Source organism: Trichoplax adhaerens, genomic scaffold (assembly GCF_000150275.1).
Source record: "Trichoplax adhaerens TRIADscaffold_6 genomic scaffold, whole genome shotgun sequence".
NCBI classification, from domain to species: Eukaryota; Metazoa; Placozoa; class Uniplacotomia; order Trichoplacea; family Trichoplacidae; genus Trichoplax; species Trichoplax adhaerens.
The window spans coordinates 829,983-855,381 of NW_002060948.1; the positions used below are offsets into that span (position 1 = coordinate 829,983).

At 32.2% G+C, this 25,399-nt stretch overlaps 3 protein-coding genes across 3 annotated transcripts; all 3 read right to left on the reverse strand.

Annotated features, from left to right (window-relative positions):
- Positions 1-3,235: 3,235 nt before the first annotated feature.
- TRIADDRAFT_57142 (uncharacterized protein) lies at positions 3,236-5,556 on the reverse strand (the record flags this gene model as incomplete). The annotated part of the gene is made up of 3 exons (XM_002113541.1): positions 3,236-3,592; positions 4,075-4,110; positions 5,371-5,556. The coding sequence occupies 3 exons, from the start codon at positions 5,554-5,556 to the stop codon at positions 3,236-3,238; spliced, it is 579 nt and encodes a 192-aa protein (XP_002113577.1).
- Positions 5,557-7,629: 2,073 nt separating this feature from the next.
- TRIADDRAFT_27191 (uncharacterized protein) lies at positions 7,630-10,000 on the reverse strand (the record flags this gene model as incomplete). The annotated part of the gene is made up of 7 exons (XM_002113542.1): positions 7,630-7,687; positions 7,787-7,881; positions 7,975-8,153; positions 8,277-8,432; positions 8,529-8,610; positions 8,896-8,990; positions 9,916-10,000. The coding sequence occupies 7 exons, from the start codon at positions 9,998-10,000 to the stop codon at positions 7,630-7,632; spliced, it is 750 nt and encodes a 249-aa protein (XP_002113578.1).
- A 1,815-nt stretch (positions 10,001-11,815) lies between these two features.
- On the reverse strand, positions 11,816-25,279 carry TRIADDRAFT_27111 (uncharacterized protein; the record flags this gene model as incomplete). Its single annotated transcript, XM_002113543.1, has 38 exons — positions 11,816-11,978; positions 12,134-12,207; positions 12,298-12,486; positions 12,599-12,664; positions 12,946-13,060; positions 13,190-13,242; positions 13,458-13,532; positions 13,942-14,070; positions 14,267-14,362; positions 14,511-14,592; positions 14,746-14,891; positions 15,009-15,074; positions 15,245-15,370; positions 15,496-15,582; positions 15,650-15,737; positions 15,888-15,957; positions 16,067-16,232; positions 16,444-16,563; positions 16,686-16,805; positions 17,069-17,195; positions 17,331-17,382; positions 17,480-17,597; positions 17,894-17,967; positions 18,152-18,336; positions 18,623-18,819; positions 18,942-19,044; positions 19,222-19,325; positions 19,504-19,580; positions 19,861-20,028; positions 20,166-20,307; positions 20,383-20,451; positions 20,637-20,696; positions 20,840-20,901; positions 21,189-21,315; positions 21,917-22,025; positions 22,240-22,336; positions 24,679-24,736; positions 25,238-25,279. The coding sequence occupies 38 exons, from the start codon at positions 25,277-25,279 to the stop codon at positions 11,816-11,818; spliced, it is 4,002 nt and encodes a 1,333-aa protein (XP_002113579.1).
- Positions 25,280-25,399: the final 120 nt, after the last annotated feature.

Sequence of the window (25,399 nt, forward strand, 5' to 3'; positions counted from 1 at the left end):
CATTATTTTAAATAATATATACGGTACAACATACGGTTAGAAGTTGTTTGATAGCAGTTAGGATTATTCCGCTTGGCCTTATTTTTGCAGTGATGTGGACGCTTGGTAAGCAGTGTACAACAGGTCAGGTAGACCAATAGGTGAGGAAGGAACGGAATGGGTTGGGTCATGAATGTCTACTGTAGGCTGGATATGGCCGCACAGCTGCACCGGTGGATGACGGGATTGATGGATCATAGTGACAATGGACTGCTTGAGCGAACTGCACCTGAGCGCGAGTATTATACTGTAGCAATGTCATGGATGGCATGATCTGCTCAATCATAACTAAAGACTATTTAACGCTATGCATTGATAGTTTGATACTATAGTATCCCATTGAATACATTTATTGTATACGCGTATATAATCGTGCTAATTTATTTATTTACTATAATGAAAATGACTGACATTGGCAGATTGTGGGCTTTGCTTGTAAAAGGAATAATTAAAATAGGATTAATTCGCTATTTACTTATATCAATTTCCTATACAAAGGTTATCATTAGGCGTATAGAGTACCTAAATGTACATATAATACACTACAAAATTCTATGAAATCTCAATTTCTTAAATGATAATCGTGTATCGAAGTTATGATTCTTAAATTTTTAACCAAAAATATTGACAAGATTCGCTGATATTGTTTGTTTATAAATAACTTCAGTAAGAAGATTGGACTTTACAATACATAAACAGATTTATTGCGAATGATTATTTATCTATATCGTGCATTGCGATAGTACTGTACAGCGCAGCTTGGTGTACAGGTCCGACTAGTCATTACTAAATAAACATTCTCGTAAACAAATAAGCGTGGATAACCGTGTAAATCTTGAGTACGTTTAAGTTGAGACATTGCTTCTTTCTAATCCACGTAAAAAATTCGCTATACTCGTATTATCACTTCATTCGTCATCGGTATTTTTTATGCTTTCCAATACTACAGCGTTTTATTTTTAACTCGTAAACTAGTAAACGATACTCTATCATACTTCGAACTGTAACCTCTTGATAACTTTTAGCTTTTGGCATAAAATCATGTTAAATACAGGTATTTTATGAGCACTCTTGCACAGATGGATATCGGAGAAAAATCATTTAACATAGCAGGAATATACTCATATACAGTTTATACTTTCTACTATGCTCATTATGACTGCCACGAAGTGAATTTTCTTACAAAATGATTATCTTATTTACGTCAAATAACATACCGTTATCTATGACATTATACATCCTTCTGGTAGATAAGTGTATAATTTTTTAAATACTATCTATAAACTGAGTACTAGTGTTTATGTAGATTTAGTATAAATTAAATGATATTTCAATACAACTTGAGTTCAGTTTTGCCTAACAGAGACTGGTGGAGTTACTATTTTCTCCTGATGATAGGAGATCGCCAGTATTTATAGTCGTATTGTAGGCAGATGTCAAGGAGGACAAACCTGACAGTAGACTCGTAGTGTTAGTTTTTGTAGTAGTTAAATTTTCTCACGTTACAAATTTAGATTTGTAACAGTAACAGTAATAAATCTACCATTAAAGGAAGAAAGAAGTAATAGTCACATGCTGCGTGTAAAGGACGCAATTTTCATATTTTCAAATACTGTAGTTGTTGTGTTCAGGATGGATGGCTTCTTTCCGTCATCTAATTAATTTAATCTTGCAGTGACTTGCGTAGACATGGTATCAAATTTAGAATAAGAAATAAAGCTCACTACGAAGTCTACTGTTCAATTTTTATGCAAATATTAAATACGAATAACTCTTACGCTTGCGAAAAATTGAATAGAATTTATGGACAATAAAGGCATTGGATAATTAAAAATAAATAATAAATTAGCAACTAGTCGGTCTAAACCTTCTACCCTTTCTCTAAGTTAATGATATTTAATTATTAAATATCTAACTACATTACATCAAAATTACATCATAGCTGTTATAGCCTATTATAGCTACAATAGTCTATAGACTCTATAAAGTATATCACACTTCACTATTTCTACAGTATATATGTATATATCACAATTATTACAAACAGTCGCAATGATTAGTATTGTAACATTGCTTCTCTTCATAAAAACATGTAGTATCTTAATTGAATACGTAGAACGATGCAGAATAATATTGTTAAGAAAATTTTATACTGTACGAGTAATTCGAGTATATCTCACACAATAATACCATGTAATAATTAGTGATTGCAGTATATCTTTTCAGTATTTCTACTATACTCATCATGATAAAAATTGTTAGTGCCAAAGTCAGATTTACTTTCTCGATAGTTAAAGTAGTTTAACCTAAAATCTTGAAAGGTAAGAAAGCTTGTCTCCACATAGTTCATATTTTGCAACACGAATTAAAATCGATTTTGTGCTGTATTGCAATAATTTTTCATAATTTAGTCGATCTATCTTCACAATATAACACTAACTATTCCCATAGTTGATAAAATATTTAGCGGTACAACGTGCAATTTGTGTTTCATTAAATCATAGTAATCGAGATAACGAGAAGAGTTTCGAAGGTACGAGCAATAAAGATATCATTAAAGTTTATTATTAAATTAACAATTAGTCAATCTGTCCTTCCCATATGCTAATGACTCTAGATTTAAAAGTATATACCAACTATAACGATATAAATACGGTGTAATTATAGCTTCCTAATCCATTAATGATATTTTTTACAATTAATGATAATAAAACAGCTTGCATTCAATAGCTAGTGTAAGAAACTGTGATTTCTATTTTCGTGAACATTCGGTAATTTCTTGATTGAATTTTATTAAATATCAGATATTTGCTACTTGTTAATCGTATTTGGATGAATTATTAAATGTTATATACTAGCGTATTATCAGTATAGATTTGAAATCAGTAATTGTGACATAAATAACGATTGGATCATTTTAGATTTTAGTAAACATGGTTATGCACGGTCACATATATTGTTACGAAATAAATTTAACAATACGTAATATCTCTTGGAAATTGAAACGATGTCATATAAATTAGTATAATTATAATCATCAAAGACAGTAAAGTAAGATTACGACCTATTAACACGAACTACTGCAGAGAAACCTTATTTTGCATTCCATGGTTATAGTTAATCATTTTCAATTTTTTTTGTAAAAAGACAGTCTTATATACCTAATTTATAATACGAACTTATTCGTAGAGTGTCATCATTGTGCCATCAGTTCACATATCTTTTGTTCAAGATCGAATAAGTAGCGATCAGTAATTCCCATTTTTCTCATAGCTTCAGCCAAACGTAATAAATACTCTGAATTTTGTCCACTTGGTCCACAACTTGATACAATATGTCTCGCTTCCTCTTGTAATGTTGCTGGTCCAAGAAATTCTTCATTATCTTCCGTGGCGATATAGATTAATACACTTGGTAAATTTTTAGTATTATCCGCAGAATAAAACTTTACGCAGTCTGTAGTATAACCGCATTTCTCTCGAAAATTTAAATAGCCAATGACTTTAGGGATATCATCTGGTCCTACTTGATATGCTACACCCCATGTTATTTCCTAAATGATGGGGTAACCAAGGAAATACAGATCAATATTGATCCAGAAATACATCTTAAAGTTTTTGTTGGTTATCTTTGGCATCGGATGCCATTACTGGACGATTATGCACGTTGTTATACAGTACTATATGTAAAACAAGTTAGTTCGACGCGACATGATCGAATTTGAAATAACAAATAATAAACATCCACGTGAAAGTAAGCCTTAATGCACTTTATTACAATTGTACGTATTACATTGATCTGATGTGCCAAAGTAAGTAGAAGATTAAGCAAACGCTTAGGCAAATGCTCATCTGTGATAGTAATAATAGCAAAACAGGTACGAGAACTAATCTATAAATTATCTAAATAAAGTGATTGCCTGTTTTTACTTATACAGTATACTGACATATTGTATACAAGATTCAATTGGACAGTACTTCTAGAAGGAAGGCAGCAAATACCATATTGCAATTGTTGAAGTATATCTATACTTACTTTCATATCCCTAATCAGAGTTGCAACACGGCCAGGCTAAACAGAAAAGATAGCAGAAAATTAGTTTTACAAAAGATCTTTTGATCTATGTTTCAATACAATAAACTTGTTATTGATACCCACTGCTATGTACATTACTATACGCTCGTACTATACATCTCTAGCCAGAACACTAAATAAATTAACTACCTACGGGTGTAGATTTTAATTGTAGAGTACAGTACAACCCTCATCGATAAAATTTTAATCTTTAAAATCGTTCAGTTTTATTTCAGTAACTTTCAATAACCTTAAAATAGTTGTGCTAGTTTAATGCGTTTAATTTTTTTTTCAGTACTGAAATCTACAGTATATGTATTTCGTGGAGTTTCGCTAGTGTTAATCGGTGCATTTTTTTATCGAAAGACCTATCAATTCGATTAAACGTTAAATGAAATTGATCTGCGTAAATTACTGTAGCTTTCACCTACTTTTGCAATGACATGTAGCTCACATATTTTGATGATGAGCTTATCCTCTGATCTGTATGACATGCAGAAAACCTCTTAGTGAACTTGATATAGAAGTATGAATTTCTGTACATAGTAATGCTATGAAAATACCATTAATAGCACCTATGAATCTGTTAATTTAGCTCGTTATTCCTATTAAATTAAAACTCATGTCAAATATTAATAAATAATAATTACAATAATATGTTTAACGACACATTTTCGTCAAAATTTTGACGAACAAAGCACTGTACAGCGTAGTTAATATTCGTGGCAACGTCGATGACTATGTGCTCATGGCATTGTGCCCACATAATGAGGTGAACCTTGCTTAGATTGTACTAATTGTCAGGCAGGGCTGCTAAGGAAAAATGTGATTCATTGTCATGAGCTGCCAGGGACTCCAAAACAAAGAAGGCATTGTAAGGACGTCTTGAAAATAAAAAGATAATGCTGAAGGTCCTTAGTATTATGCCGTGCTGGAATAAAACAGCCAGGGCGAGGAGGATTTGAATCTTTAGAATATGCTACTACTGTATACCGTCTAGTGTTCAACTGTTCATGCCACTACAGTTTTACGTTATACGCGTATATTAGTACGACATAAAGTTAGCTTTGACCAAAATCTCGTTGCATAATCAATTGAAATTTTATATATGTCATATATACTCGTCTGTGTGTCGGACGAATGAAGATTGTGATGATTTCAAGCTGACTAATTTAATTCTTTTAGGAATATTTTACAAATTGCGGCCATTAAATAAATAATTTACTCCATTAGATTACAAATTGATAAAGCACTTACTTGGCCTGGAATACCCCTATGATCTGTGCTTCCCTGCCAAAATCTCCTAGCGTATCCTTTAATATAGCCCACCATTCTCGACTTGTACGGAAAATTGACTTTCCAGGTCAGAGAACCATACCCAAAAATCCATAGAGAACCATCTTCTGTCGTACATGAACTTAAATCTATTACCTGGTTGTTCATGGCTGTTTACTATCGTTTATGTTTATGAGATGGAATAATATCGATCTTCTACTGTACTGTACACTGTATAGTATCTTGAGATGTCAATAAAAATTGAACAATCAATAGTTATTATTATCAACAGTACAGCATGTATATCCAGAGCAATGGACGATTTATCAACACTTTTAGCAGACTCTGGCACTCTACTACGCGTATTTTCAATTAAATCCAATTCCACGTACTGTATGCCCTAATGGGTACAGCATCAAATTAAATGAACTGTGAAAGGTTGGAAGTCAACGCATTTACGGTATCCAGTTACGTTACTGCACTGTACAGTGTACAGTACAGTAAATGGTAAAATACAGTACAGTACTGTAAATGGTAAAATGGTAAAATGGTATAATGGAAAGTAAAAACCATCGAGGTTTTTTTGTTACCTCTATGGTATAAACAGCAACAAGAAATCTCCATACTCTTGAGGTCAGGAATTTATACAGTACTACGCACATTCAGTAGGCCATTCAGAATTCTATCCTGAATATCAGTTAAAATCTGAACGGTTTACAAATGCGCAGTACTTTCTTTTGCGGGCATTCTTGTGCGGGATTTTGTACAGTAAAGTACTGTACAGTGTACAGTATGTGGGGTTTTGTCGTAGACGGATTTCTTTTAGTGTCCATTCAGTGTACAGTACAAACTACAGTACAGTGTGATAAGATTCAATTAATTAGCGATGCACAGAGCACAGAGATGGTAGCGATAGAAGAAAGGAGCTTTATTAGTGAGACAGATAGATTCAGCTAACATAGAGAGACAACACCAAGCTATAACCTCTTCTATAGACTGACATACTGCAAATTTTATGCCCTAAGTGACTGGGCTGCCCTAGTCAAATAGAATAAGTTATAGTTGTAATTTACCCGGGTGCAATCCATAGTAGAAACAAAATCTCATTTCGTAACAGTACTGTTAGATGCACCTGATCTACAGTCAGGTCTATCTACAATACTGAGCATTACATTGAATAGGCTGTACTCAGTGTGTACTCTTCAAAAATTGTGTAAAATAGATGTCGTACAGAGTTCATAAGATACTATATGATACAGTGCAAGCATCGCTGTCAACTTACGACACCTGTTTTTCATATTCAAAAGCTGCATAACCCAGCTCAGTGATGTACTGTACTGTACACTGTACTGCAAATATGTGATCGAAGTAATATCTTCTATGACTTGTACTGTACAGTACACTATAATGCCACTATCTTATTATACAGTACTGTACAGTACATTGTATTACAGTACTATAAAGTGTAAACTACTGTAGTGGAACCTTCGCATGCTTTGCTGCTGTACAGTACTGTGCTCGTAAAGAGTTTGTGCACATTTTAAAGTGCCTCATCCGGGCTTGTCGAGCTGATGATTCATTAACATTAGAAATACTGTACTGTGCTACTAATTTTATACTGTACAGTATACTTATACAGTAGAACTGTAATACATTGATACTCCTTATGTATCTCTACAAATACTACACTATGCAAGCTAAGCGATAGCGCAATTCACTTGAGGTCGACAGTGGCCCGAATTTATCACGATCGTAATCGTTTCATAATTAAGCTTATCGTAGAATCATACTATTGAACAAAATTTTTTAGCAATGCAGAGTAAATTATGAACTAAATCGAAGGCATAACTGAGGGATAAAGGCAGGCAGTAGGTATCTGATCAACACTGCAATAGCAGTTATAGTGTACTTTATGAATACATTGCAGGAAAAATACTATAGTTCAACAATGAAAGGAATTAACTTTATTCTCTGGGATTAAATGTTTATAGCATAGCATACACAACGAAATGAAATATGATAAAAATGCTATTATCTAGCGACAAAGTCACTTGTCTTAAGTTGAAAAACCTTACTTACATTGTGTCTGTTTGAACTACAATAATAAGGTCATAAAGTTTTTCACTGGTTTAGTCACAAATTAAATTATTTTATGTTGTTTATCTTGAAAACTTTGTAACAACATAGCGTACAAATAAAACATTAGAATACCAAAACGAGGAAAAGACGGTTAAGTTGATTTTAATCTTTTTCTGCTAATGCGGTTAAATGGTTATCAATTTCATTTTCATTTAAGATCCTATCAATGAGCAAGAGTGAAAAATCTTTTTAAAGTCTTGTTTTACTATCACACAACTACGTTATTAGCGGAGCTAAGAAATGGGGCACTCTTTCTCACCTAAATCCTTTGCCGTCATTTCTCACAATTCCTACATCAAGATCACTAGGCTTAAAGTCGGCAGATAACACGGATGATAAGGCAGCAATTGCAGTCTAAAGTTGACATTAACATAACGTTAAATATTAAATAAGTGTCGCGCTGTAAAGACCTGAACAACGCAGCAAAGTCTACAAATACTAATATACTTGAATAGTATCATCTTCGTCAGTGATAGCATTCTTTTTAAGTCTCTTTTCTAAAAAATTGTTAGCCTCTGTCTGCTTAACTCCAGCGCTACAAGCCCGATAACCACAATAGTAGCCTGAAGGGTCAGTCTTATAGAGTTGTGGTCCTCTTTCGTCATCATAGCTAATTAGAATCATGCCTATTTAAATGTAGACATTGCATAATACTAAAATATAAATTTTATGTAAAATTTATCATACTCGTCATACATTTATTGCAATTATATTAGATAATACGGTGACAATCTAAGACGAGAACTTACCACATCCGAGTGGTCTCATTTCAGCATTCTGTGTATATACTTGCGAAATATCAGATAGACGTTTACATAACATGTCAACAGGTATCTCATAACCGTATTTATACTTCCAGTTTGCAGCTTCATATCGAGCACGTTGTACTTGTGACCTACTATCGGCTTTGTCATAGGAGAAAGTTAAGCCAAAAAATATTATTTAATTTCCTCTTATAAAAGTACTGCGTACGTCATCAATATATCATGTATTTTACCTACCTGTCATACCAGTCATAGCACATCCAATATTGTCTGTTAATCGAAATAAATTAGTAACCGTCAAAGGGTCTAATAACTTGTCCTGTAACGAATGCAAGGTATTTAGTGACGGTTTAGTATTACGTTTTAACAATAAACCGTAAATACGAATCGTATATACATCTATGGTACACTTGAAAATATCCTAGGTTATTGAGATTAAGATGTAACTGTATACAAGTTCATAGTCATAGCAATTTGTAAACTATCGATGTCGACACTGCACCGCACGGGTAGTCAGCAGGCAGTTGGTTACTAATTAACGAACGTATCGCTATCTACGGTATGGAACAAAGTAATTCGTATTTAGTTAAGCTTAGATATATACCGGTATCTTCTTCTGTGATACGACTACTGCAGAATCTGTACCACGGACACCAATAGAAGTTAAGCCACTTTGATTGATAGCCTTGAAAGCATATTCTGTTATCAAACAGTTAATGAAATCGATTTCAATTTCTATTTATTTTACAGAGCATACAATTTATATTACGATCATAAACTTTGCTATAGTAAAGATGTCGTGCATTCTACCAAGTGTCAACTTTGACCATGAAATAGCTAGCACCAGTCGATTTCTGAACTCTGACTACACGCTATTGCATGCATACTGACTGTGCTACCGTCAAATACCGTAAATGCGACTGCAGAAATGTTATAATTTAGCTCTATACAATAGAACACTGTAATACTGGTAATGTTTATAACATGTCCGAGATAACTCAAAGTCAAGACACCATCTTTTTTCCAATTACAAAAATCTTGATATTGGATTAATCCCTAAATCTAAACTATACGTTTACAGTGTATGCGATCAACTGAGTATGGGCAAGGTTCAGTGATGTGACATACAGTTAAGAGGAATCGATGTTGATAATGCTGTCAAAGAGAGTAAATATACCACATAATGATGGGTAATCGCAGCAGTGATCGAAAAGCATCCAATTCCTAATTTTTTTACTCAGTATTTGTTAGCTAATAAGTTCCTTAGGAGTAAATTTCGTTCAATGAAATATAAACGTTGTCATGAAGCTATCCAAAATCAGTTTACTAACTATGCAACTTTATCATGATTAGGATGCACAGTATGAATACAATTTGATCGATTCGATCTGACTAATTCAGTATAGAAGAATTATTGCCAGAAGGGATTCGCTGAAATGAACTGTAGTACAGTACTCTATCTTTCGAGATTCTCACACGTAACGTAATATTAATTGATGTACACTGTACAGTCGAGTAGTAGATCAAAGTTTCACATGTTTTATATCAAGTGAAATTCTTAAATGAGTCCGAATTTCCAATTAAATATTCGATCCTCTGTTACAATCGAAAGCAATTTACTAACCGACTTGATATAATCTTCCTTCAGGAGAGAATATCGTGATATGCCGATCAAATCCAGCACTGGAACCACGGTCACGACTGGCCATTTTCTTGCATTAATAAAAATGATGCTTCGATGAAGTGCCTCTTCAATCTCAATGCTGACTTACTGACTTTACTTTGCTGTCCCAGTATATCACTGTATGTAGCACCAGGTAGTGACAGGGACTTGTTTTTTTTCCTCTCGACTTTCAAGAATACTTATACTGAGCACTGTACTAGAAATGCGACACCATACAGTATAGTTCCATATAGGCCAGGCTGACACAGCTCTTTTATGCATCTCTGCAGAGTACTGTACACTGTACTGCACAATCCATTGTACTGTACAGTACAGTGTACTGTACTGTACAATCCATTGTACAGTACTGTGGGTTACTGTGCTGCACTGTTAAGGATTGCACCCGGATTTCCATACTCGGGTACCCACTGCACCAGTACAGTACGGTACATACAGTACTGTACTGTACCGCAGTGGGGCTAGCATAAGGTTCTCGGACGCACAGCTCGGAAAGACGCTCTACGTACAGTACGAGACACTTTGTACAGTACAGTACAGTACTGCAATCTACAGTACATTATACTGTGAGTGACTGTTCTGTACTGTACCGTAAAGTGCACACCATGGGTTACAGTAAGAATTAATTACCAGGGACTACTAGAAAGAGAGACGGACGCCTAGCGGCCGTTTCGAGCAAAATTATTTTTAGTACTGTATATCGAATGACCGTTCTCTGTCCCTCTCTTTCGTCTTTTAGTAGTCCCTGGTTAAGCCCGTAGATTCCTCTCTTACTATATGCTATATTCACTTGATCAGTTTACTTTCTACTCACTTGCAATATTTGCAAGTATGAATAATAAACAATAAGCAATATTTGCCTTCCTTGTACTAATAATTAGTTTCATCAAGTACTGGATACTATATATTAATTTTATGACAATGCTATGAAATTACTAGATTGAAACTATATTTTTCTACTCGTAACGCCACAATATTAAACGTTAATGTATATACAACCATATGTAGTTAGTAGATTTTATTCATTGTAATTATCTTTCTATCGTACAGTATATGGCAGGATACTTGTCTCTTCGTATAAAAGTAATGAAAAACGTTAAGTGAACTATAATTATGGTAATGCAATAAGAAAGATGCTCTTCAAGATCTAATTACCGTTAAGATCATATTCCATCAATGCTTTGGTAGACAATCTTTTTATTAAAGCTGAATTTCATTCTAGTCAATCCAATTTACCCATACTAATTAATCATTAGTCGTATCATAATAAATTGACTTGCTTTACATAAATGCTAATGATAGCAACAAATACTTTTAGGCTCTAATTAATACACAATATAATAACGATCCGTTGGAATACCATATCATTCCATTATTTGGATAATTTATATTTTCAAATAAATTCGTACAGTTGTTGAAAGTTTCCATCTTATGGCACGGATTTGCTCTATATGCAGATAATAGAATTTCTTATTTTCAATTCAAACTAGCAGTCTTCAGGAGACCGATTTCCATACTAATTTCTATACGATACTGCACGCTATGTAAAGTACGTGTAACAAATGATTATATAGAACCTCCTACGGTATTGAGTATTTCAGAGAGGACTAATGTGGTACTGTGATAAAATGTATAAGAGTTCTTTGACATATTAATAATGTTCTTCCAAGATTATTTAACTTTATATAATTATCAGTTTCAGCCTCGCTGCGTTTAATATTGCAAATTATATTATAGTCAATGTCCATGGATCCTCATCTTCTTTTTGAATTGATGGCTGAATCTAAATTAAATGAATTGAAAAGTTCTTTAATTATTTTATCCGGACCCTTTTGCCACTGTGTTACGAAGATATAATAATTATTGATTCATTATAAAATTCGTGCATAATTAAGTAAGTAATCGTAGTTACCGCCATAGTAATTTGATCAGTACATGCCATCCTAATGCGTTCACATGTTGCTGGGCTATCGAGTCGGAACATTTTGTGAAATCCAGAGTCTTTTCTGATTGCGAAAATAATCATTTAATTAACTACTTTATGAAGAAATACTCCGTTATAACAATAGTAGTAACTTTTATAATTGCAATTAGCTCTCTTTCATCAACAAATACGAATATATTCGAGCGCTGTAGTGTTAATACAATATCATTTACTTACCTAGCAGCAATAATGGCATATTTAATCGCCAGAAATACTGATGAGGCAAGTACTAAAGACGGTTCTCCAATACCCTAATTTTAAATAATTAAGGAACCGTTATCATTTTTTCTATCGTTTATACTGGTGATATTACTAAAGATACACTTCTAGTATTATTTTACCTTTGAAGAAAAAATTCCGCGTTTATTTGGAACATTTGGTAATAAATAAATATAAAATTTGTTTGGAATATTTGATAAACTGGGAATTTTATATGTTGCTGGTCCTCGTGTTAGCAAATATCCAGAGGGTGATATACATTGTTCTTCAAGTGTATATAATCCTATTCCTTGTACAAACGCTCCTTCAATCTTATCCAGAACCAACAGGTGATCGATTAATAATATTATAAATCTTAAACAGTTAAGTAATACCAGCCAGTTAATTTCCTAATTCTGATAGCTAATAAATTTATTAGCATACCTGACCAACATCGATTGCCGGATTTAAACTTTTGCCTACATCCATTACAATATCGGTACGCAATATCTAAATTATTGAAACATTGTATAGCAACACAGCAATAATGATGGATTAGGTAATAGCAATGTAGAGCAAATAATATAAAATTGGATACATAAGTACAGTATATCAGGCCCGGCTTATTATAAAAATTTGAATTTAAAAAAATATTAATATTGATATATATTGTACATTTTACTACATCATCTGTATAAAATCTGTAAATAAATTATTTTCTTGCATTCATAAATATTGCAGTATGTATCACTTAATTCGTAATACGTATTAATATTAATGTATCTTCGTACATGATAATCCCCAGTTAAAGAATCAATTTCTATTTCTGATACCGCAGCCCCATAGGTAACGTAATTATATACTCGTCCAGAATTTTCATTCCAGTTATAACCTATGTTGGGCACACTGCAAGAACAAGATTTATCACATTCAGTATGTTGTAGTCAGACAAAACACACGCAAAAATATAGGCAAACTTTATCACATACTGTGTTTATCATGATATTGCAATTAAAGAATGTTTAATTTAATTACCGATAAAATCCATTGGCTGATAGGTTAACTCTGTCGGTGTAAGCAGCTTTGACCTTAGACGATAAAAAATGAATTGCTTATGATTTCACTTGGTATATATACATTGTGGTAATTATCATAATTTGAGAAGCTTCTGTTTTTGTACGTTAACTCTATAGAAACAAGCTCTACGCAAAATCTGTGCAAGTTAATTGTACGATATACCGGTATGAACATAAGGTTGTATGACGATGCATGCTGAAACACTCATTACGATCATAAAACTTACCCAGTCTTCCCATTTTCCCTTTAGATTAGCTGCTCGGTATGGGGCTATTCGATCTCTTAACTGTTCACATGCGTTCTATAAAATACAAATTAGTATCTGCTAGTTAAAAGATATTTATGCGTGAACAACAAAGATAGTAACTAATCCTATAAATCAATAGAAAAGTAGAAAGAACATATAGCTTCCAACAACTGTCGTATCATTAAATATTATTATATTTGGGTATGTAAGTTATCACTATGATTATGATCAACCATATCACAGATAAAGTACAACATAAATTCTGTACTACGATATCGGTTCATAGCAGGTATTTACCAGGATGCGATATTTGTATTTATTCAATAAACCTTATTGCTGTTAAGTTAAAATGATATCTATTTGTAAAGTTATACGATCATGATATTCACAAATATGTATACTACTGCTAGAACTCAAATAACTATATGATCATAGAGAATTATAAGAGGTTATACGATCATACCAGAACGGCTCCTCCATTTAAATCGGTTGATAACGAACCAGCTGTTGGTGATGCATTTGGTACCGAAGATGTATTAGTTTCAACAATATGTACTTTATCCACCGGGACTCCCAGAACATGTGAACAAATCTATTGAAAAAAATTACATTGATTTAAGTTATCAAATCGTATCTAGTAGTATGGTACTATTCTCACATAAATTATTCATTCGTAAATGGTTTACAAGCTTACATTTAATACCATATCGGCCAATTACTAATGAGTACTGCTAGTTATTACCTATCTATAACAATTTACGATACATTATAAGATATTATAGACTTACCTGTGATAATTTAGTGTATAAGCCTTGACCCATTTCAGTTCCACCATGTGACAACAGTACGGAACCGTCAGTATAAATCATAACTAGTGCTCCGCCCTAAAAGAAAAATATTTTAGTGTAAGCTACGGTTACTAGCAGTTGTTAAAATTGAAGCCTTACAAACTCTTCGTTTATGTTCTTTCTCATAATTAGCACTATAGCTTACTAAATTAAAATATTAAAGGTAAGGCCTGTGAGCTCTTACTTGATTGTTATATTTTGAGGTAAACGATACTGGAAATCCTGCTGGTACAATTGCTATACCTCGCTTCTTCCATCGATTTACCCTACATATTATTAAAAGGATATACATGTCGTTATAGTTTTAACATGTAATAAAGGATATTACAACATTTTAAGAGGAATTATGATAAAATCCGAGATACTAATTTAATTTATTTCCATGAGATTCAATTAGTAGTTACAGTTATTCTAGTTACTTATTAAAGGCTTCAACTTCCAATTTACGACTTTCATAACAACTACGTTTAATAACTTCATTTAAAACAGCTCGCGCTCTGCTATCTTCTACTGTCTGGTTGTAATGCGTAACATCGTTATTCCGATGTAGATTTATTTCTCTAACCTAAACGACATAAACGAATAATTATAATACATTTCATAGCGTCTTATAAACATTGAAACATCTTCTATATTTAAACAAATTATAAGATTCTCTTGCTACAAGTGATGGTGGTGTTACTTGTAATTGGGTTATTCCACATTTAATGCCAATGTCGGTTAAGATTGTTTCTGTAGCTAACATTGCCTATTAATCATGAATGAAAGAGGGAATAACATGACCATTGCTAGATACAAGACGAATTTTACCTTACATCAGTTCTTTAACACAGTTAAACTATATTCTTTCTTATTTAATGTAGGAAAATAGTATATTTTGTATATGTAAAAGATAGAATTCAAAGATATAAGTATTACTTGAGGTGATCCAAATCCTCTAAAGCCTGTATTGGATGGAATATTAGTTTTGCACAGATAACCAATAATTTCAACATTGGGAATATGATAGCAACTAAGACAGGTTAATATTGATCTTCCCATAACCTGCAAAGGGAAGTAAATATTACAGTGTTACTCAAATAACTATTAAACGAGCCTTATTTATAAATAATGGTATATGCATGAGATATCTTCAGGCAGTAGGATAAACTAGCTATTCCTTTAATTACCCCATGTGATACATCCCGTGTATTGCCACTGTTGGAATACATTTTCATTTTTAGGGCATTAATAACCCCATCATTGTTAAATCCAACCTACAGAAAAACACTTCATGAAATTCTAGTTCGAAATTAGAAAAATTCTTGGTCATATTCATTATACCTTATATTTAAACATATAGGGATGCCTCGTTCCTGTTATAGACATATCGGTATCTCTGTCTAAAACGCATCGAACAGGCCTTTTTGTTCTAAATTAGATGAGAAAAATTCCATAGAGCCAGATAGAAATCGTTTTTAATCTGGCTTTACTACATAAGAACTTCTTCAGTCCTATAGTTAATCATTTTTATTTAAGCTTATAGATAATATTACGATAACTACCGTATTATTTTACTCACTTCTGAGCTGCAATAGCACTTGCTACAGCTATAGGAATTCCACGCATATCCTTACCGCCAAATCCACCACCTATATAATATATTGCGAAAGCTTAGTATTAACAGAGTGCCGATTCGATTACGTTTTGTTTTAGACCATGATGTTTAGTACCTATACTTATATAAGAATAGCATAATACCTAGACGCTTAACTCTACAAATCACCCTATTCGAAGGAACACCCAAAGCTTTAGCAACCGATTTTTGCGTACCAGAAGGATCTTGAGTTGATGAAAAAATTTCCATTTCTCCACTTTCTGCCTTAGGCAATGCTACACATGATTGCGTTTCGAAGTAAAAATGTTCCTTGATATTGTAAAATAATTTATAATTGAATAATTAATTAGCGGTATGATTTCGACAAGGATATTTAGAAATACAAGTTACGTAACTAATGCGTAGATCATGTATTTATAAATGATAAAGATTTTGAATAAGATACGTAAAATATGTAGCTCATTCGGAAATCGTTTAAATTTATAGAATATTATCTAGTGAAAAGGTTAACTGTACCCACCTGGCCACCTACTGTAAATTCCCCCTCTATCGTTTTTTGTGATAACGTCAATTCACGCTCTACATCTCCTTTTCTAATTTGACGTGTTGGAGAGTAAAACGATTCTGCCGCTATTGCTTTCTGGATTAAAATAGATTAACGCAGAGTTACAATACGGCAAGATGTAATTGATACTTCTAGAGTGTAAGTCCTATTGTTATATGCTACTAAATTACAATGACGATAGATAGCATAATGTTTACCTCGATCGTTAGAATAACTGGTAAATCTTCATATTCTATTTGTACAGCTTTGGCAGCTCTATTGGCATTATCTCTTGTATCAGCTAGGATTAATCCAATTAAGTGGCCTATGCAGGTAACCTAAACGTTTATATTAAATTATTAAAACTTATGAGATCAGTAAGCTAATATCAATGAAGATTAGTAGCATATATCGGCCAACTATAACTTTATAAGTATTAAATGTGTAGCTAAAAATATCTTGTTATTAGCAGCAGGTTACCAAAATAAAACTTAAATTTTTTTACCTAAATAATTTTAAGCAATTCACTTCTGTGCATAATTCATATAGGACGTATATTTTAATTAAACAAGTTATCAGTAAATAAAGGATTGCAACGTACCTCCTCTGTAGCGAAAATTTCCTCTCCGTATTCGATACATCCGCGATTGCAACCGGGTTTTATGTCATTAGCGCCAACATAATCGTACACGCCAGGCATGGATATCGCATCTTCATAATTTATTGACCTAGAATAAAGGATCCACGATTGAATTGCTGTAAAGCTGTTATATTCTAAAGTACACGTTTAAACTACTGATAACTGACGTTGATACTTAATGAAATGCATTTCCTAATTCATAGTACATCACAAAATTACTTACCTAATTTTTGCGTGTGCATTCGTGCTTAAGACTAATCCGGCAAATAATTCATCTGTTTTAAAACATCAGATTGAATATCGTTTTATTAGATGTACTTTTTGTATTCATATGCGATATCTTATTAGAGTGGATGCTTTATGATTTTTTACTAGAGTATTTAGGCATATCATCGCAGTAAATAGCTTCTCCTGTAGCTTGTTTCATAGCAGAGGTATGCACCATGGGTTTTCTCATGGAACTGTGTTCTTGTTGACTACAATCTGACTTCTACTCATGTTAACCATGAAATAAATAAAGAATAAGTACCGTATAAAGATATAAGATGAAATAAATGAAATTTTAGCAGACGTGATGCATTTAGTTATAATCTAGCTACAAAATTCGTCGCCATGGTAATTATTTTGGAACACTGAAAAGCAAGATATCGAACTACTAAAATATAGATTAACTGGATCTTATTAATTAAATTCAATATTCGGGTTATAATCTTAATTCTGAGCTATTTTCTACAGAATAATTCGGCAAATACATTCACATATTTAAATTAAAAATATCAATGATACCTCAAATTCTTGATAGCCTTGAAAACGATTATGTTTAAAAACTGAAGCTGCACTTAAATAACTAGGCGGTATTCCTATATTTAGAAGTTCCTATAATTGTAAAATATTCGCCCATTATTTACTACTGGTGATCATATTCATTTGATAAATTGATTTTGGATAATTCTGAGAAAGTTTATTTATCCCGTTAGAGTACGTAGATCGATATCACTTATCGACTAAGTTTAGTAGTAATATCTAAGTGATACAGGTAATTACCACAATATGTTTCTATTACCTCAGAAGAGAGCAACTGAGACGAAACCATCAGATAAAATTTCAAAAAGAAACTAGGGGCTAATATTTTCCTATATTCTACCATTCCTCCAGGAGTAGAAAACGCTAAAGGCATATCTTTACTTAGCAGTTGAATAACGATATCGGTCAAATTTTCATTCCATTCTCTAAATATTATATTAATTATAAGGATAAAAGCGTATGAATCACTTCATTTCTTCTTAACATTTTATAAATTACATCTCGTTCTCTGTCTGTATACCCGATGTCGCAATATCTTATAAGCAATAATGTTAATGTCATAATATTACGCAAGCGATATTAAAACTGAGTAATTTCGAACACTTTGAAATACATATTTATGACTAATGACATTAAAAGTGTAAACACAATTTTGAAGGGCTTCATGGCCTAAAAAAATATAGAAGTCAACTTTTGTAATTCTTTGTGTACCTGCCAACCAGGAAATCGCTAGTTTTACGAGCAATAATAGTAATTGGCGCCATACCACCGAAACTTAGTGTACAATCTCTAATAATATAATTACATCGAAGTGAATTTTTTTCTAGAGCCACCCTCATCCCTGCATTAACTATGGTAATATCGTCAGAACGTCGTCGAGCTTGTTTAAATCCATGAAAATATTCATTCTAAAAGTTCACATCCAAACGTAATTATAAAGTTTATGCATATTGTATGTGATCGGTTGCGTGCCATAATATTGGGTTAGTAGCAATTTTACTATTAAGGAATAGAAACTTTGCACTTGTACCTGAGAAGTGTATGGAATAAGTATTGATTCGATTATTTCATCAGGTTTAAGACAAGTTTTTCGATATCCAGTAAAAAAAGATTCATCCATAATCATAATTTTTCTTTCACCTTAAAAATGTCAAGATAATGGTGAACAATGATAATATTTTTGAACAACATATGTAGTCTTTAATTAAATTTCAGGCCTATAAGTGATGCATTTAGTGAAATTGCATATCAATACACGGTAGTTCAGTGCAATATAAATATAATAATGTATGATTCTGAAACTTCCACACTTCTTACCTTCAGCTGATTGAATGTACAATCTCGACTTTGACGCCAGAAGTAAAGGATTTAAATCAGAAATTGGACTTGCGGTCACGATATTGCCAGCGATACTCTAAAAAAATTTATAACGTCTGCTATAATTTTATTTGTAAACGTTACAAAGATTCATATCCTTTTATCGTTGTATTCGGGATAAATAGGTCAATATCTGAAGCTAATAACAACTTGCTATTAATTACTGTCTTGATAACGATTAAACTACGGTGATAGCGAACAAAAATAATACATACGCCGACATTTCTAACTTGATGGCCTGCAAACCAGCGTAACATCTCCACAATTGCTGCAAATGTCCTCGTCTTATATTCTGTTTTATAAAATATCGTTTCACTAAGATTTTACTTTACATCAGCTAATTAAATATTATCTATTTATACAATTAGATTAAAATATTTATGGTGTATATGTTTTAAAAGTAATGTACCATTACTAGTAAATATATCACATTCAACTAAATGCTTTACAATACAGTACTATGAATTTAGTGATTTTGATGTTTAAAATTTAGTGTTGCAGTCTAATGATCGTGCTGATACAAATCTTTGCAATTTGGCCTACTAAATAAGTATACACACTACGGTACATACCTGGTAACTTATCTATAGCATCATTCATTATTTCATTTAATTTTGTTAGTGTAATACACCCTCCAATTTCAATTCCTTCTGCAGTGTGCTTAACTATATTTAATTCTGGGATTTCAGTGGGGCTAATTATAACTGGGTAGTGAAGTCCTTTGAATTTCATTTCTATTCCTGCAAATTATCAAATAAACGATTATACCGTAAACTAGATCTAATATAACTACTGTAACTATCGTAATATTAGAAATGTATTATTTAAAGGTAAATGACCGTTTCGTAAGAAATCTTAAAAAAACAGTAATACCAACCGACTTCTGTATTTCCAACTACCAACTTCGCCCTAGGATATTTTTTTTTAAGTAACAATAATTCTTCCAGAGAGCTTGGTCTAAACCAAGTCATAGTGTTACCAACAATACGCAAGCTTTCTACTGGCATATCTCTCGTAATCTATAAGTACAAAAATGGTAATATGAAGATCGGTACAATGAAACACTCTTTCTTAGTATCGTAAAATTGCCACACCATTAGTTCTGGCGGAAAAATTAATTCCTGAGATGGATCATATGCCGAAAAGCTTGATAGGTTGTATAACTTGTTATCCATATTATTCTATCGTGATGTAAGTTATAAAAATATGAATATATAAATTAAATTGCAATCAGTAAATCTAAAGCAAACGGTATTAATGTATTAAATTTCCTGGTCATCGATTCGAATGTGTAAAAGTACATTAAAGAAATAACTTTTATTTGAGGCGTTTACTATTGTACTACTACTGTACTTACCTTTAGAGTTTGGGATTCAGTTTCAATCTTTTCTTTCTGACAGCAGTAACTCTAATAAGAAATAAAGTTAGGCTTCGCAATTAGTATCTACGTTGTCATTCTTTGTTATTAACAAAATTATGTTAGCATTCTATCGCGATATTTATAGTTTGAATTAGGTAATAGCGATCTTAAAAAAGTGTCACTCAACATACTTTGCTAAAGGTTTTATATCCATCTAATATCGGTCGATAGCCCGTACATCGGCATAGATTACCTAGAACCCATTAGTTTTAGATAGAGATTATTTTACATATGGTAAGCTTATTCCATCATAAGTGTGGCAAGAGTTTAAAAAATGAAGTATGAATACAAGTGTAAGAATTAGGTAGAAGCAATAATTACTAATGTATTCTATGTTGAGCAATGATCATATTTTTATAGTGAAGTAAACTAAGGTTAGAAGGTTAAATATCACATTTTATCTGGCCTTATAATTTAAGTGGCTGACTGTACAGAATAAGATGCTATAAGATGTTGCTCTATTGATCTATTAGTACAAACTTGAACAGGCTTCTTCAATCTCTTCTTCTGTTGGCTCCGGATTATTTCGTAATAGAGCATACATAGACATAGCAAACCCAGGAGTACAAAATCCGCACTGAGATCCATGTGCTTTAGCAATACGTTCCTAATATGAGTGATGACATCAAGTAGTGTAAAGAATCCTGTTTACTTCCTAATATTCTAATCTACATTATTATACAGTCGCAGCATATACATGGCCATTTCAGTTGGAATTATATTCTAAATTTAAAGATTATTGAGCAGTCAATATATTAGCATCAGAATCCTAATCGTGTAAACACGATGAACCTCGGGATTGATATACTATTTGATTCTTGACTAAAATATTATCAAAAAACAGCCTATTTACTGAGATGGCTATGTATGTGTTATGCATCCGGCCAATAATTTCACTAATGATTCTTACAATGTAGTATATGCATAAAGTATTCAGGGACTTCCAGAAACCTATCGTGTATTACTAATAAACTATACTTTAGTTTATAACCTTTGCGAGTATTATTGAGGCTGTTAATATCGTTTCGAAGAGAAGTACTGGGTGCATCATCTTTTATAGATAATATTTACATGACTAGTTTGTACTTACGACTATCATCAGGCGGATATATGAGGAAATGATGAGATTTGTTGCAGCATTTATCGATTATATATATTACTATTTGTTGCATTACCAAGTTAGAAAAGTATTTGTGCTTATCAGTTACCTGTACAGGATGTAATTTAGATTCCATATTCCCAATTCCTTCTATTGTAGTTACAGCGGTATGATGCAAGATGCATAATGGGGTAAGACAAGAATTAACAGCGTAATGACTGATATTAATTTAAAGAAAACAAGTCCAAAATATCAAAGCTAGATTACGAATTAGGTGATTGTATTTATTACAACTGTAACAATGCAGTAGTATACTTAGTAGATATATATATAATATATATATATATGAAGCAGATCGCATTTTAAAATTTGCATACTAGATATATTAAATTATATGTTCTACAAATAATGTTAATACTGTTTATCGGATACATGATCTTCTTTTCGTATCGATGATATTTCGATACTACAACAGTACAAGCTCCACATCCACCTTCTCCACATACTAGTTTGGTTCCAGTTAATTTTACTAATGGTTTATTTAAGGAACTAATAAGATTCGGGATTGATATCAGACATATCAGATTACATAGAAGAGATTACGACTTCCAGTCTTTAAAGATTCCTTCTAGCGCAATACAGATAAGTACCGTAGGATACAAACTAGAGCAATATATAATTATAGATGTGTGTTATATGCCACGTGCATACCCACGCAATGAATAAGATTAGTAGGCATAGATTTCTAGACTTGTAGACATCACATGTCTGGAAGTCCTTGATATTAGATTCTATTTCTGTACTTCTAGCAAAACTTACCTAAAAAAGTGGTTACTATATCTAATATACATACAGCACTTGAACAAAAGGCATCATGCATTTTGTATATTCGTGTTTCACTACTAACATTACATCAATTAAAATCAGCGTGATGAAATAAATATCAGATTTTATACTATTGATATTTAAAAGTATTGGAATAAGAAACTTCCGTAAAATTAAATCTGTGCAAGCCGTTATTTTAGCTTTTGAATAGAATGAATCTGCCATGAGATCATTTTCTCTTTCTCTCTCTTAAGTAATTAAGTCAGAATGACTTGATAGACTCTCGTCCTAATATGGTAGTATATCTACACGAATTCTACAGTCTTAGCTCGATCAATGATGACTCAGTTTTTAACTTATGGATAAAAATTAAATTTGATGTGAGATTGGCATTAATACCGTAATTTAGAAATTAGTTAAAGACTTTTACTTTAACATTTTCATAAAGATGACTAGAGATGATAAACTATGGCAACGTACAGCAGTGAATAATATATATATATATATATATATATATATCACTACTGTTTCTCTTTACATGATACTACATATTCGAGGTAGGACAGTTTAGTAAGGATGGAATAGTTGCGATATACAGTACTAAATTTGGTCGAACCTATACCTAGATTTAGAAATTGTACCTTCATTACTGTAACATAAAAATAACATGGTTCTTTGTAAGGAATATTTGTTAAACTAATATAATAAAGCATACGATCAAATGGAAGTCATTCATACTGTAACAATAACAATATTTATTAAATATGGTTAAATCTTTTCGCTAACCATGAATCAGTGATATTGTAGGGATATTAGAAAGTATCAATTTGGTGAATTACCTTACTCCATTATTTCCTAATAAATTCAATACTACTTATTCTTATTAATGCTTTTCCAGATACTGTATTTGTCTTATTTACGCTGCTGTATGACAATCGATAATTGTAGTTGAGGACTAGCACTGTTACTATTAGCTTTGAAAATAAACAATCAGATTTGTTCCTGATCATGTTTATGACACTGTAAAAGATTATGTTTTACCAGGCTATCGAACTGTCATATATCTTGTGCATAACGAGAGCTATTACCTTTTGATCATTTTGAACAGCGAAACATGAATTTTTCTGTATAAAGTCGATGAGTAGCTAAAATCATTACTAGTATTTGGTAAATAAAAAGAGATTATTTGTATAGCTGCATTCTTATGTCGGTAGGATTATTGGAATGTACTGTTTAAAAATCTTGAAATCATTGGCAGTAGGTGAATTAAAAATGTGCTGTGAACTGATGTGGCTTTAAAATAATATACAGGGTTCTGTTGTAAACCATTCATGAATTTGCTCGCGTACTGGAGATAATGCAAATAATTTTCATGTATCTTCCTGTGTTAAAATAAAAATAATTACTTTTACATTTTAGTACGTCATAAGACATTCCCATTTTACAGTGTACAGTACATACGTGTTTATTATACGTACTGTACAGTACAACTTATTTCGAAATATTTAAAACTGCTGGTATTTTTGCTACCTAATTGGGTAATTTATATAGTCTGATGAAATTTTTCTTCTACATGGCAATGAATTAAAAACTGACGTAAACGTATTTACGGACGAAACCTTACTATCTACCACATCATTATCGTCGTCTACTTTGCATTTTAATAACGTAAAAAATGAGCCATCGGTGTATCGTTGTCATTTATGAGGAAGGAGTTATATAAATGTAGTGCAGCCCCAAATGAGCTTAAGATTAAAAATTATTTAGACATTTTACACAATCTAACAAAGAAACATTCAATTCATCTATTTTTGTACAATCCTATAAATTTTAGTCTTGAGCCCATTTGGAGCTACACTACAACGAATTAATAATAATGTGCCAATATTTCGTAAATCGAAGGATCGATAGGTAGCGTACATGATGGATCATAAATGTAGATGTAAAATGAAAATAAAAATCAGCGAATACTGATGAAATTAAAAGCAAAGTGAATCTATTCGCTATATTAATTAAAAATATTCTACTTAAACGTGAAGAGGATACATTGATCGCGCAGGAAACTCAACAACGTCCATTCCGGTTGTACATTGTCTGTAACATACTAGAAAAGGGTTGGAATATTTTATAAGACATTTTTTTAATCCAGCTTAGATACAGAAGAATACGTCTACTCTACCTATCATGTCTTTACTAGTATATATTGTCAATTTTGTTAACTAGACAAAGAGGATTTATTTCGAACATTTCTTATATCCAATATCGACGTGTTTTAACATTCTTGTTATTTCATTACAGCGAAAACTACATTACTCAATGATATTACTAAAGGCGATACGTAAAAGTAATCGTTTCCCTTAAGTTTATCGTAGCCATATTGAATATATTTTTGTCATCCATAGTACTGTATACTGTCGTTTACAATAGTTTGAGTTAATCTATCATACAATCTAAGATGTTAAGAGTGAGGCTGTAGCTTCCAATCATGATTATTACTATCAGTGATTTCCATTTACCATTATATCTAAAGACGTCTACCATTGAATTGATATATCTACTATCTTGTCTATTATCAAGGTTAATTTTGTTTAGTCATGTATCTTACCTTAACGCCATTCACGTAAATCAAAATTTTCGATCCAGTCATAGTTCAGCAATATTTTCCGGCAGTAAATTATGATCAATAAAATTAGCTTTTAAGGATATTCTGCTTTGTTTCCTCAACAGTGAACGACTTTTTATTTCTTCAGAAAAAGACGATGTAAAA